At 46.1% G+C, this 13,289-nt stretch overlaps 1 protein-coding gene across 1 annotated transcript in view; it reads left to right on the top strand.

Annotated features, from left to right (window-relative positions):
* LOC309548663 (uncharacterized protein) overlaps positions 1-13,289 on the top strand; it is a 138,974-nt gene that overhangs the window by 65,721 nt on the left and 59,964 nt on the right. Inside the window, exon 11 of the mRNA XM_082248627.1 lies at positions 11,453-12,317. Within this exon, the coding sequence (XP_082104753.1) occupies positions 11,453-12,317 (865 nt within the window). The remainder of the gene's footprint in view (positions 1-11,452; positions 12,318-13,289) is intronic.

Below are 13,289 nucleotides of genomic sequence, written 5' to 3'. Positions count from 1 at the left end.
GTTCAAGTCGTTCCCAATCTTGAGGCTGGAGCTGGGGGTTCCCTCTTCTTGCTGGTTCCTGTACCAGCAACTTAGGCATGCAGTGGCGGTACAATTTGGTCTTAGAGGGGTGCACCTGGCCGTGGCCCGCCTGGAGAAGGAGCTCTTGGCTGACGATCACTGTAAGCTTATTTCCAGATATTATGCTCTGATCAGTCTGGATAGAGACGGTAGGATGGCCAAAATTAGGGAAAGGTGGGGCAGGGACTTGCCACAGTTGGAGGAGGAGGCGTGGGATGAACTACTGGAATCCCAGTTTGAAGGGATTATTGCGGCAGGTGATAGGGTGATTCAGCTTAATTATTTGCACAGGATTTATTACACTCCGCATAGACTACACTGTATGGGTAGGCTCCCTTCTGCTGCATGTTCCAGATGTCAGGCCCCTAGGGGGGACTTTTTTCATATGGTGTGGACCTGCCCTATGATTCAGGTCTTTTGGAAAGGGGTCTGTCGTCTAATGGAGGAGAAATTGGCTCTTCCGAATATTTGTTCTCCGGATAGGTGCCTCCTGGGCAACTTGTCAGAGGAGAGCCTTGGCCAATCTCAGAGGGTACTGACTAGAATTTTGTTCTTTTATGCCAAAAAATTGATTGCGCTACGGTGGAAGAGTCCTGACCCTCCCTCTGTGGAGGCTTGGGTCTCTATTGTCAATGGCGCTCTACCTCTTTATAAACTTACCTATCTAGCTAGGGGTTGCCCCAAAAAATTTAACAAGCTTTGGTTGGTATGGGTGAACTCGGTCTCAGGCTCCTTGGAGGTGTAGTTGGGCGGTCCCCAGGGAGAGCCTATGTTACGGGGGTTGGTCAGACATTGGCCTAGTCCTGTGTGATGTGCTATTATGCTGGTACTACTGTTAGATTCTGGTTCTATATGGTCGGATGGTTGGGTAGGGAGGGAGGGGGGGGGCGGGTTTGGGTTGGTTATTTTTCTGTTGATTCCATTCCTTGCTGTTTTATTGTGATGGCTGTTTGGATGGTATGTACTCCTGGTTTGTATCTGCTATCGTTTATTATTTGATGTACCTGTTATTCGTTGTCATTGGTCTGGAATTACTGTTTGTGTGGTTTTTTTTTTTTTTTTTTTTTTTATGCAAATACCAATAAAATACCTTTAAAAAAAAAAAAAAAAAAAAAAAAAGGATGGGGTTATCCAGGGAGTGTATGTGTATTGTAGAAAGAGAGCCTTCCAGGGTGATCCAATCTTTGCTGTTTTTGTGGAGAGACCAGTCTACTATCCTTGTAAGATGGCAGGCCCAGTAATATTTTTTTAGATCAGGTAGGCCAATGCCTCCAGCTCCTTTGGGTTTAATCAATAGGTCATATGGTAATCTGGGGCGTTTTTGATGCCAGAGAAATTGTAAGCAGAGGCTTTTAAAGGATTGGAAGAAAGAGGGGGGGGAGTTTGATGGGGATTGTTTGAAGTAAATATAGGAGGCGTGGAAGTACGTTCATTTTCAGTATAGCCGCTCAGCCGAACCAGGAGAAGTATGGTTTGTTCCATTTTTTCACATCCTCTGCGATAGTTTTGAGTGTGGGTAAAAAGTGTTTGCTGTAAAGTTCAGATAGGTTGATTGGTAGGTGGATGCCTAGGTAATTAATGGAATCGGTTTTCCATTGGAAGGGGAAGTTGTTCTTACATTGGATGACAATTTTGTGGGGTAGGGATATGTTTAGGGCGTGGGACTTTGAAAAATTGATCTTGAAGTTGGATATGGTTTGAAAAAGTTTGAATTCCAGTAGCAGTGTTGGTATGGAAAGAAGGGGTTTACAGAGAAAAAGCAGGATGTCATCCGCGAATGCTGCTATTTTGTAGGTATGTGTTCCGATATGTATTCCACGGATATCTGTATTGTTTGCTATGGAACGCAGGAATGGTTCTAAAGTTAGGACGAATAGAATGGGGGAAAGCAGACAGCCTTGTCTCGTCCCATTGCTGATGGAGAAGGCGTTTGACAGGTGGCTGTTGACCCTGACGCTGGCTGAGGGGGTAGAGTAGAGGGACATGTTGAAATTAAACATTTTATCTTGGATTCCCAATTGTTGTAGGACACAAGCCATATATGTCAAATCTAGCCTGTCAAACGCCCATTTAGAGGAAGTCCTCCAATGATGTATATTGAGGGCTTTAGTTGTATTTTCTCGGGCAAAGCCAACTTGATCTTTGTTTATTATGTTTGGCAATATGGGGAGGAGTCTATTTGCAAGGATTTTGGCAAACAATTTTATGTCCACATTGAGCAATGATATTGGCCTGTAGTTTGTGACGGAAGTCGCATCCTTGCCTTCCTTCGGGATAACCGTGATTCGGGCGTCAAGCAGTCTGTGTGAGGGAAGGGAGGGAGAGGACATCGAATTAAATGCCTTCAGGAGTGAGTTGGATAGTATATCAATAAATGATTTGTAGTAAGGGGCAGTGAATCCATCTGGACAAAAGATTTTCCCTGGCTATCTTTAATGGTATGACCTGATATATTGGCTCTTTTTTTCTTGAAGGGCCCTGGCAAGGTATTTACTGCTCTTGTTTCCGAATTCGTAACATAGTTTTTGTTGCAGAATGAATTTGCGCCTGGTTTTGATGTTTAGTTAGTCTAGTAGAAGTTGTCTGTGTCGTACGAGTTCTTGATGAGTGTGTTGTGCCTGCGTGCGTTTGTGGGTTTTTTCAAGGCCTTTGATTTTCTGTATAAGTTTTCGGGTTTTGGCTTGTTGTATTTTTTGTTTGGCCGCTTTGAGAGATATTAATTTCGCTCTCAGAACACATTTGCGAGTTTCCCAGAGATTGATGGGTGTTGTATCCTGTGTGTCATTGTCAGTGAAGAAGTCTGAAATTTCTTTGTGAATCAATTGTATGACGGGGTCTGAGGTTAAGAGGGAGGAATCTAGTCTCCAGAACTTTGATTGCGTGTTCTTAACTGGAAGGGACAGTGTCAGCGAAATAGGGTGATGATCTGAAAGGAGCATTGGTTTGATCGTTGCTCCTCTTAGGAGAGGTAGGTCCTTTTGAGAAAGAAAAAGGTAGTCGATCCTTGAGTATCTGTTATGGGGGGGAGAGAAAAATGTATAATCCTTGTCAGAAGGGAAAAGAGTTTGCCAAGAGTAGTGAAGGAGTAAGTTTTGGAGTTGCAATTTGATCTGTTTCAAGGCTCTATAAGGGAGGGAGGGTGTCTCGTAAGAGGTGTCAAGGAGTGGGCATAGCGCAACGTTAAAATCCCCTCCCAGGATGGTTATGCCTGTTTGAAAGTCCACTAGTGCGTATGCTATCTTCCTGAAAAAGGAAACTTGGGCAGAGTTAGGGATGTATATATTTGCCAGTGTGATTGGCTTATGTGCGATTTGTCCTTTCAAAAAGACATACCTGCCTTCCGGATCTATGACAGAGTCATGAAGTTGCCAATTTACATGCTTGGATATAAGGATCGTAGCGGCTTTGGTTTTCGCCAATGGATTAGTGGCGTTTTATGCAGTCGGGTAGAATTGGTTTGACATCTTGGGTGTGTCACGTGTACGAAAGTGCGTCTCTTGTAAATAAACAATGCCGGCTTTCAGTTTGTGCATCAGGTCAAGCACCTGGCTACGTTTCTCTGGGATGTTTAGCCCTTTAACATTCAGGGAGACCACTTTAAGTGGAGTGGAGTTGTTTTTAGGACGAGGCTGCATCATAGAAGGCATGATTAATGATGTTGATAAGGCTCTGGGTGTGATCTCAAGATATTAAGAAGGAGGGGCAGGGACTGGGAGAAAAAGGGACAAGAAAGAAAGAAAAGAGAAGAGGAGAGGAAAGAGGGGGGTCTCTAGGGGGTAAGGGGGAAGAGAGAAGAGGTGTGGAGGGAAGAGGGGGTTGGGTAAGGAAGGGAGGGGTTTACAGTCCGAAGCTAGGGGACAGGTAGGGGTCGACTAAGGAACAGCGATTGCAGGTCCCATTTCGTGGAGGTGAGGGTGGCATCTGACTAGGAAAGGAAGGGATGGTATTCCCGGAGTAGAGGAGGAGATTAATAGAGAGCAATGTTTTATGGCCGTCTAAGGTAGTGCGGGAGTTGTGTCGGCAATGGGACAATTGTTGGGAACAATAATATCCAAGGTGAACAAACATAAAGGCATTAAGCAGTATGTATTTAGGGTAGCCATTGATTTAACAACAGTAGACCATACGGTTAGATATACCTCTGTAAATATAGATGGATAGGGGAAGAAGGAATCAACTAGCTAACAGAATCCAGCGAGATGACACCAGGGTAGGAGTTGGTATGGGGCCAGTAATGTTTTGCATTTTGAAAGCATAAGGGGTCATTTGGAATACATTTGAGCTTTCTTTGAATGCAATAGAGCTGGAGGGGGGGAGGGGGGATTGTAGCATATTGAGTCAGAGTTGGCGAGGTATTATGTCTCAAGGGTTCAGAGTAAAGCCCCGTACACACGTACTGATCGTCGGCCGAACGATCGGCCGTCTTTTGTCCAGGGCTGTCGTGTCTGTTGAAAACTGCAAAAGACTGCACACGAATTTTGTCGGCCAACAACAGCCGACTGCAGAAGTGATGTCATGTGATGGTTAACTTTCCTTGTCTTTTTTCTTTTCTGAGCATGTCCAGTCTTGCAAATCTGCTGTCTGTCGGCCGAAATCTGTACTGACTGGCGAACAATCGGCCGTTCTGGTGTTGGCCAACAAAAATTTTAATGCCTGCACGACAGATTCTGTTCGGCCGAAAATGCGCTGTCGGCTGTCGGAAGCATCATACTAACAAGCCTACAATCGGCCGATCGGTCGTCGGCCGAATATTTACGGCCGACAATCGGTACGTGTGTACGGGGCTTTAGTGGACCTGCATTTTGGGTCCCACAATAGGGGAAATCGTACAACAGGTGTCTAGCTAGCTAGGCTATGGGTATCCTAAATGTGTAACGTTGAACGACTGTAATCTATTCCCGGTCTATATTCGGGTAGAGTGAGGGGCATTGGGATCAAGTTCTAATCATATGACCAATTTGAATAAACGGGTGCAGTATTTAGGATACTAGTGAGTCAATAAAAGATGAGGACCGGCTCCATGGGGTCTCCCCAACCCCTACTAACATCTGAGGGATACGCCAACAATAATATGGGAGGGCCGGTTTCTCAAGATGGCATTCATGAGTAGGGTTTATATCAAATTGTATATAGGACATAGGGAGAAGGGGGAATAGCTAGTTGAAAGGTGAATTTTATGAGGGGCCATGGAGTCCCAGGAAGCCGGTCCCCTCCCAACAATACGCATCAAATATCAATTTACATATTTATCATGCATCAGAACGGGTGGCATCTATTGTGCAGGAGACTTCCGAAAGATGTCCTATCTGTCTCCTTCTGGGTTTAGATAGGAGGGAAGATGCACAACAGTTGTTAAACCCACGGGGAGTATTAGAGACAGAGCGTGGGTCAATCTTTTCAGGGGGTGTCGATAGTGCAGTTCCAGCAGGTTTCCAAGTGAGGCAAGTTGGTAACAAAGCAGAGAGTGGTATGAGGTCTTAGGGAGTCAGTCGATCAGAAGTGGGGTGACCATAGCGTGGATAGCAATAGCATTCTACATTACCACCTGAGGTCCGTTGGGGAATTAAGTTCAAGAAGGTGTCCAGGTTGGTGTTTCCATAGTCAAAGGGTAGCATTGAGGAAGTAAGGAATCAGCTGCCTCGTTATGTCCTTGCGGTGTACTTGATAGAGCTGAGGATGAGCAATGTGCCGAAGAGGAGAGGTCTTGTCATCTGGAGGCCCATTGGCTTGACTTGGTTTCCTAAAAAGAAAAAAAAAGAAGGGAAAAGAGGGGGACAAAGAAGGGAAATCTGTTCTGTCCTGGCGAAGTCTCCTGTGGGCAGGTGAAGCTGTAGGGCTTCCATTTCTGTTAATTCTGGGGTTTGTAGATGAGGAGCGACTAGGAGAGGTGGATCTCTGATGCCTGATATGGAAATCAACTCTCTCAGGTATGGTATCCATGGATGTGGCTCTCCCCAGGTGAGGGGGGCGGAAGCTTCTGTACCAGTCAGGAATGTCGATGCAGGGTATGTTGAGGGTATTGCAGAAGGAGGTCAGGTCTTCAGGGACACGGAGGTTGGCAGTGCGACCCTGAGAAGATGCAGACAAGCAGAAGGGAAATTTCCAGCGGTATTGTATGTCTCTACTGCGTAGAAGATCCAGCAGGGGGCGCAAATCCCTTCTTTGTTGAAGTGTTATCGGCGAGAGATCCTGGAAGATTTTAACTTCAGTGCCATGGTATAGGATATTACGGCGATCTATAGCTTTTCTGAGGATGTCTTCCTTGATTTTAAAGTTGACTATGCAACATATTATGTCCCTAGGTGGGTCAGTGTCTCTGGCTCTGGGCCGCAATGCCCTGTGTATGCGTTTGAATTCTATCGGAGTTTCTGGGGGTCTGCCCAGGATGTCGTTATAGATGGTTAAGGTTGACTGTGAAATTTGAGCAGGCTCTAGTTGTTCTGTTCTCACTATACGTATGCCCCAGGTGTGTGAAGCTCAACATACAGCTAAACCTTCAATCCTATAATAACCAGTCCTTTTGTAACTTAAAGCTTTATTCCAGTGAAAGAATGGTGGTCACAAGAAACAGGTTACAAGTCAGATGGATATGCAAATAGGATTGTGAATATGGTGAAACTGTAAATAAACAGACAAAGCATACAATCAGTATACAAACATTAACAAGCATAAACATGCACTGTATGCAGCTAACAGTTCTGAGGCATACCAGCGATGCTTCCAAGAGGGTTCAGGAATCTTCCACAGCAACCTCAGATGTTGTCTGCTTGTCCATGAGGTAAGTCTAAAATGGAGATTTTCTCAGAGAGGGGTGGAACTAATACTCAGTAATAGAGAGCAAGAGATACCATAAAGTACTGTCCAAAAACAGTCTATGTCACAGTGGCATCTTGTGGACAATATTGGTATTGCAAGTTCCACTAACATTAATTATCTTCTTATGCTGGAGGCATGACACTATTGCTTCAGGAAGGCCCCTTATCCTGAGATTATGGCGGTGACCACGACTATCCAAGTCTTCCATCTATCTCTGGAGGTCTCTCATCTGTGTGGACTGTGTTCTTGACGTGGTATGGAGAAGCTGGATAGATTCCTCCTGAGCATTGGTTTTCTCTTCCACCTCTTCAATCCTTATTGTGATGTTCTGTACCTCTCTTTTGAGATCAGCTATGGCAGTGGCTAGTGTAGCTTTTGTATCATCTGCTACCGTTCTGAGATCCTGAATATGAGGGGATGGTGGGAAGGGGGAGGCTGGGGAGTCAGAGGCTGTTGCGTGGGGTGATCAGTTCCCTTCTCAGCAGAGTGCACAACAACAGAATTTGCAGCAGTAGCTCCTTGTGCGGCATCTGCGTAGGCCCGAGATGAAGCCGGAGCCTCGCGTGACGGCTGCCGGAAGAGATCCGGTATACTGCAGGTGGCCTGCATCGTTGAGTCACGCGGGGAGTAGGAGAGGGAGGGCGAGGTATGTGCGGACGACTTTCCCATGCCTTGCGGGGCTATCAGTGCTGATGGCTAAGCAGATTCCGGGGCTTTCTCCTACCTCGGTCTGGGAGCTCAGCGTTTACGTGGCCATTCTGGTCAGACGCTAAGCCACGCCCCTTATATCTTTAGTAGAGCAATTTTTTTATGAAAAAGCTTCCAGGCCTCAGTTACTCTGACATTCTTTGAACTAGATGCTTCATATATTTTAAGTAAATGTTTTGAACACAGGAATAAGCACCCCAATTCTCGATTTGAGAAAATCCAATTTAGCTCACAACTTAAGGTGGTAGAATTTCAAAAGATCTTGTATCATTATTGTCATACACAGGGTTTTTTTTCTCAGAGAATAAGTGCAGGAACCCCCCCTATCAAAGTCACCCCTTGTCTCTGCCCCAACCCACCTTCAAGCACCGTCCCTTGGTTCCACCACCTACCCACCTCCCAATACTACCCTTATTAGGGAATACAGAACCAAGCATCATTTGTGATGCTAAGTCATTTGTATGGAATTTGTTAATTATAACAAGAAAAACAGTAAAATAGACCCCCCTGCAGCCAGCAACAATAGACCCCCTAGAAATAATGGACCACCAGCAACATGAGACCCACCCCAAGCAACAACAGATCCCCAACCAGCAACAATAGACCTTTCCAACAACAATATACCCACTTGCAAAAAATAGATTACCTCCAGCGACAATAGACCCCCCAGCATCAAAAGACCCTGCAGCACACCCCAGTACCCCTTGAAATTACATACATTCAGTGGAAGAGGTGCTTGAACTGCGTTCCAGCTGAAAAAAAAGCCCTGGTCATACACTGTTTCATGTATCATCTAACATCATAATAACATATCTGTAATCCTGATAGTCATAATTCACAACTGGTCTATAAGGCAGCCCTCTTGTTTTAAAGGATAAGTTTGCTTTAAAAAAAATAAAAAAAATAAACAAATGCACATTTTTCTGCAGGTAAAAAATAATGCATTTACTAATTTTTTGTAGGAGTCTGGAAATCATTGCAATGCAGGACTCCTACAGACTGTCAGTGTAAGCCATCATACAGGCAGGCAGTTTCACAAAGATAGGAATACACTACTTGAACACTCAACAGCACCCTGGTAGTTAGTTGAGAAGCACAAGCTGACAACGGCAAAGGCTGTCAGTACTTTTGGTTCATTATTTCACATAGTGACAGTAGGTATGGGAAGAAGATCCCCGGCCTGCTGTCACAAGGAGTGCAGGGAGCGTCTGCAGGATCAAGAACATGTTACATGTTTCACCTTAAAAATGAGTGGAACATGTAGCATGTTCTCAAAGGTGAACTTATCCTTTAGTTTTTAGCTATAGAAAAAGTAAGTACACCCCAACATTTACAACCACTTAAACTCCATAGAATTAGAATCCACTGTTTCAGATTAGGTGCCGGAAGATTAGAGCTTCATTAGGAAATATGAAGGTGGAACTTGCCTGATTTAAACCTCAGACATCTAGGGTTTGATTTACTAAAACTGGCGAGTGTAAAATCTGGGCTCAGGGCTGCTGTTAGAAACCACGGGGCCCCATATAGCCAACCTGACTGCCCCACTCCCCAAAATAAACAGATTACTATGCTTAAGTTATGAATGAACACAGTGAGTGATCAGTACCGATCACTCATTGTGCTCGTTTGGGAAAGGAAGGGGTCGGTAAATATGATATACGTGTATTTATTACACCCTTCCCCCACTCTCCATCCTGAAGAATCCTATTGTGTGCCTGCAGCTGCCGGCGGGAAGGAGAGAAGGGAAGCCAGCAGCACTGTGGGGATGGAGGCACACAGGGGGTCCTGGGCATCAGGGGGAAACTTATGGTACACAGGGAGGGTGGGGCTGTTACTGGAACTGATCCCCTGTATGGCTCTCTCTGCAGCAGCTGAAAGCCTGTGGGAGGGAGAGGAGAAGAAGCCAGCTTTCAGCTGCTGCAGAGAGAGACATATACAAAATCCCCCCGCTGCACCGATCACCCTCCCTGCCCACATCTGATTCACCCTGCAGCCTGGTCTCCCCTGCTGGCCCAGGCCCTAGGAGGCCCCAGGAGGACCCTAGTACCCCCTAATCAATGACCCTGAGTGCACTTACTGGGGAAAGAAGCTAGGGACCAAAACAGAAGGCTGTTTAGGGGGTGAGCGCTACACACACACACATATATATATATATATATATATATATATATATATATATATACACACACACAGTATATATATATATATATATATATATATATATATATATATATAGTTTTAATGTCTATAACAAACATTTCAAGGGATATACAAAAAGCCAAGGACAGTCCTTGAAGTCTAGCCTAGCATATATCCCAACTGTTCCTCTTTTGAAGCTAATTTTCTTCTTCTATTTTAAAGTGATTGTAAAGTTTTTTTTTTTAAATAACATACATGTTATACTTACCAGTCACAGAGTGGCCCAAATACTCTATTCTGCTGCCCCGCGCTCCTGGTTCCTCCTCTTCTAAGTGTGCCACAATAGAAAGCTGCTTTCTATGGTGACATACCTGCGGGCTTGATCCTGAGCCCCGTTGCCAGCTCGGCCCCGTCCCCCTGCTCCCTCTAACAGGATTTGACAGACAGCAGCGGGAGCCATTGGCCTCAGCAAAGCCTATGAGAGCGGGGTGAGCCACTGCAACAGGCACAGCGCTGGATCGAGTGAGGACTCAGATATAAGGGGGGGGGAGGCCAGGGGTCAATACTGGAAAAAAAATCACTTGGGTTTAAGCAATTGTCTTCATATTAAATCTTAATGAAACTATAGGAACATGGTATGGTGTGTCCTCTGCCTAAATTCATTAGGCTCAATTTACAAAACATTAACACAAGGATAGAGATCTTTTATTTAGCAATTTGACCTCAAATTTCAAATTTCATTGTACTTTCATTGGCTGAAAATAATTGTTTTTTTTTTTTTTTTTCAAAAAGTTTGAAAATAATTGTTGCATATTTGAAAATAAAGATTCCCATTTTAGTGTACGAACTAAGCCCTTTGGGTTGTCCCTCTTTACCATCTCAGAAGGATATGAGGCAATGCTAGGAGTGTGAAAGACCTGAGGCACCCTTGGACATCCCAAGGTGTGGTGCGCTTAGCACGCTGCAGCAATTGGGGTGTAAAGTCAAACTGTGCCAACAGTGGGAGGGGCTTAAAGGGGTATGGCTAAATCAAACATGTGCCTACTAATTGTATTGTCAGCACACTTATGCCACAGTACTTGTACCCACAAAATGTGCTTTGATTACTGCGCCACAAGTGAGAGCTCCACAGACACATATAACCTCAGCACAATGATTTTTAAAAAGTAAAACATTTCCATTACATATTCTTTTCTACACACAAAATACAGAGATGCTACTTCTTCCAAGCTTACCTTAAAAAAAACATCATTAAAATAATTGGGGACTATATGGCATTCAGCAACTAATGAGACAATGAACACATTGGTCAGGAGTATGTAATGTATTGCATGAAGAGTCCAGGGGACAGAAGTATGTAATGCAACTGTTAATATAAAGGGCACGTTGGTCAGGGGTATGTAATGAATGTAAAACTTTGCATGGAACATGCAAAAAAGAAAGAAATGATCCATGTAATCACAATAGGGGGTGCTGCACTTAACTTGTCCAAATACAAAGACAAAAAAACAAAATAGAAAACTGTTGCGCTACACCTTTAAAAAAATATTTTTTACATCAAAGTGTGCATTTCAGTGTATCACTACACCGTTTGAATCAAGATACAAAAACTGTAAATAACTAACAACATACATTGGGGGGCGTGGCCAAGATGGAGACCTGAGCGGTTGCACTTGCCGGAGCTCTGCTGAACCTTCTGTCCCTTCTGCCGGCTATTCTTCTCCTGCAGCTCCCGGACCGGTACTGTCCCACCATCCATGCGCCGGAGGTCTGCGGGGACCACGGGGAGGGGAAAAAAGTTGAAGTTTCCGACCATTTTGGAGGATTCTCCCCCGACGGCTCCAAGCAGGTCAGTGGCGGGAAGGCTGCTCCCTCGCTCCAATATGGCGTCACAGACTGATCCGGACATGCAGGCTTCCTCCTCGCAGCTGCGACTGGAGGATGTCATGGCCGCTATTGCTACCTGCCAGTCTGCCCTCACCTCTAAAATCGAGGCGGTGCAGCTGGATGTGGGGATCATTCGGCAGGACATGGACAAACTGCGTTCGCGCCTGTCCACGGCGGAGCAGCGCCTGGGCCAGACCGAGGATCTGGTTGGGGATCATACCGGAGCCATCCGCTCCCTGCAGACCAGGGTGAAGGCGCTGGAGTATAAGGCGGAGGATGCGGAGAACCGTAACAGGCGCAACAACCTTCGCATTGTGGGGCTGCCTGAGGGGGTGGAGGGGGCTAACCCGACGCTCTTTGTTGAGGAACTGTTCCGGTCCCTGCTCCCTGAAGCCCGCTTCTCCCCCTTCTATACTGTGGAGAGAGCCCATCGTGTCCCACCCAAGCCGTGCCCCCCCGGGGCGCCCCCTCGCACACTGATCCTGCGCCTGCTTAATTTCCGGGACAGGGATGAGGTGATCCGGGCTGCTAGACTGAAGGGGGCCTTATCCTACCAGAATACCAAGCTCCTCATCTTCCCGGACTACTCCGTTGAGACTCAGAAGCTCCGGAAATCCTTTGACTCTGTTAAAGCCGCTCTCCGGACCCGTGGCATCAAATATAGTGTGCTGTTTCCCGCTCGCCTCCGAGTCCAAGATGGGGAGGCGGTCCGTTTCTTTGTGAACCCTTCGGATGTGTCTGCCTGGATGGATACCCTGCCACCGCAGCGTTGATGGCCTCTGGTGCTGTCCTGGATGATCAGCCCTGTGGTTCTCCCTGAGAGTCCTGCCATTTGGACCTTGGGGAGGGAAAAGAGTTCTTACCTACGGTTGTTTGCAATGTTTCTCTAAGTGTGTGCCCCTGGGACTCCAGGAGACTGTGCTGCTGCTATTTGTTCCTATCCTATGCGTTCCTGTCTGGCTCCTGCTGCGGTACCCCAGTACGTTTGCTGTCTCGGGGTTGGAATGTCTGGCTACACCTGAATTGCTGGAACATTTTTCTGTACAGGACCCTGCGTGGACTATTGGGTTATTATTTTTTTTCCCCCCTTTTTTTATGTTTTATCTTATCCTGGGCCTTCTTCTGCACCCTTGAGCGGGATGGAGGGGTGGTCTCTCCCCATTTTTGGTACTGGTACATTTTGGCGGGGGGACTTTGCTGCTGACTTGACTGGTGATCCTACTTTTTCAGCATCTCTGCTGCATGGACCGCTGCTCCTTCGGGAAAGATCTCATATGGTGATCGCCCCTCCCGATGGTTGTGCGGTTGCACGGTTTGGGGAACTATGCTCACCAAGATTGGGTTGGTGTTGCGGGGTGGGGGGTGGGGGGCTATTTTTGTGTCCTATGCAAGTTTTGGGGGTTTGTTGCTTTTGTTTTTTTCTTTTTCTTTTGTTTACTTATGTTGGGAGTGCTACTGTACGGATTTGCAGGTGGTGGGAGATGTTGGCTGTATGCATGTGTGTGGTGATCTATCCGGTGGGGGTGTCCGTCGGCGGGGGGTCTCCGTGGCGGGGAGCTTGTCTCTCTGCTGGGGGGACCGCCTGGGGCCGGGCACCGCCACTTCCACATAATGTTTTGACCATGCGATGTCCTCTATAAAGGTTATTTCGTGGAATGTTAGGGGGCTCAATGCTGCTG

The sequence above is a fragment of the Pelophylax lessonae genome (assembly GCF_965119305.1).
Source record: "Pelophylax lessonae genome assembly, chromosome: 1".
NCBI lineage: Eukaryota > Metazoa > Chordata > Amphibia > Anura > Ranidae > Pelophylax > Pelophylax lessonae.
The sequence above is the reverse complement of the archived record's forward strand: the minus strand, read 5'-3'. Positions and strand labels throughout refer to the sequence as shown.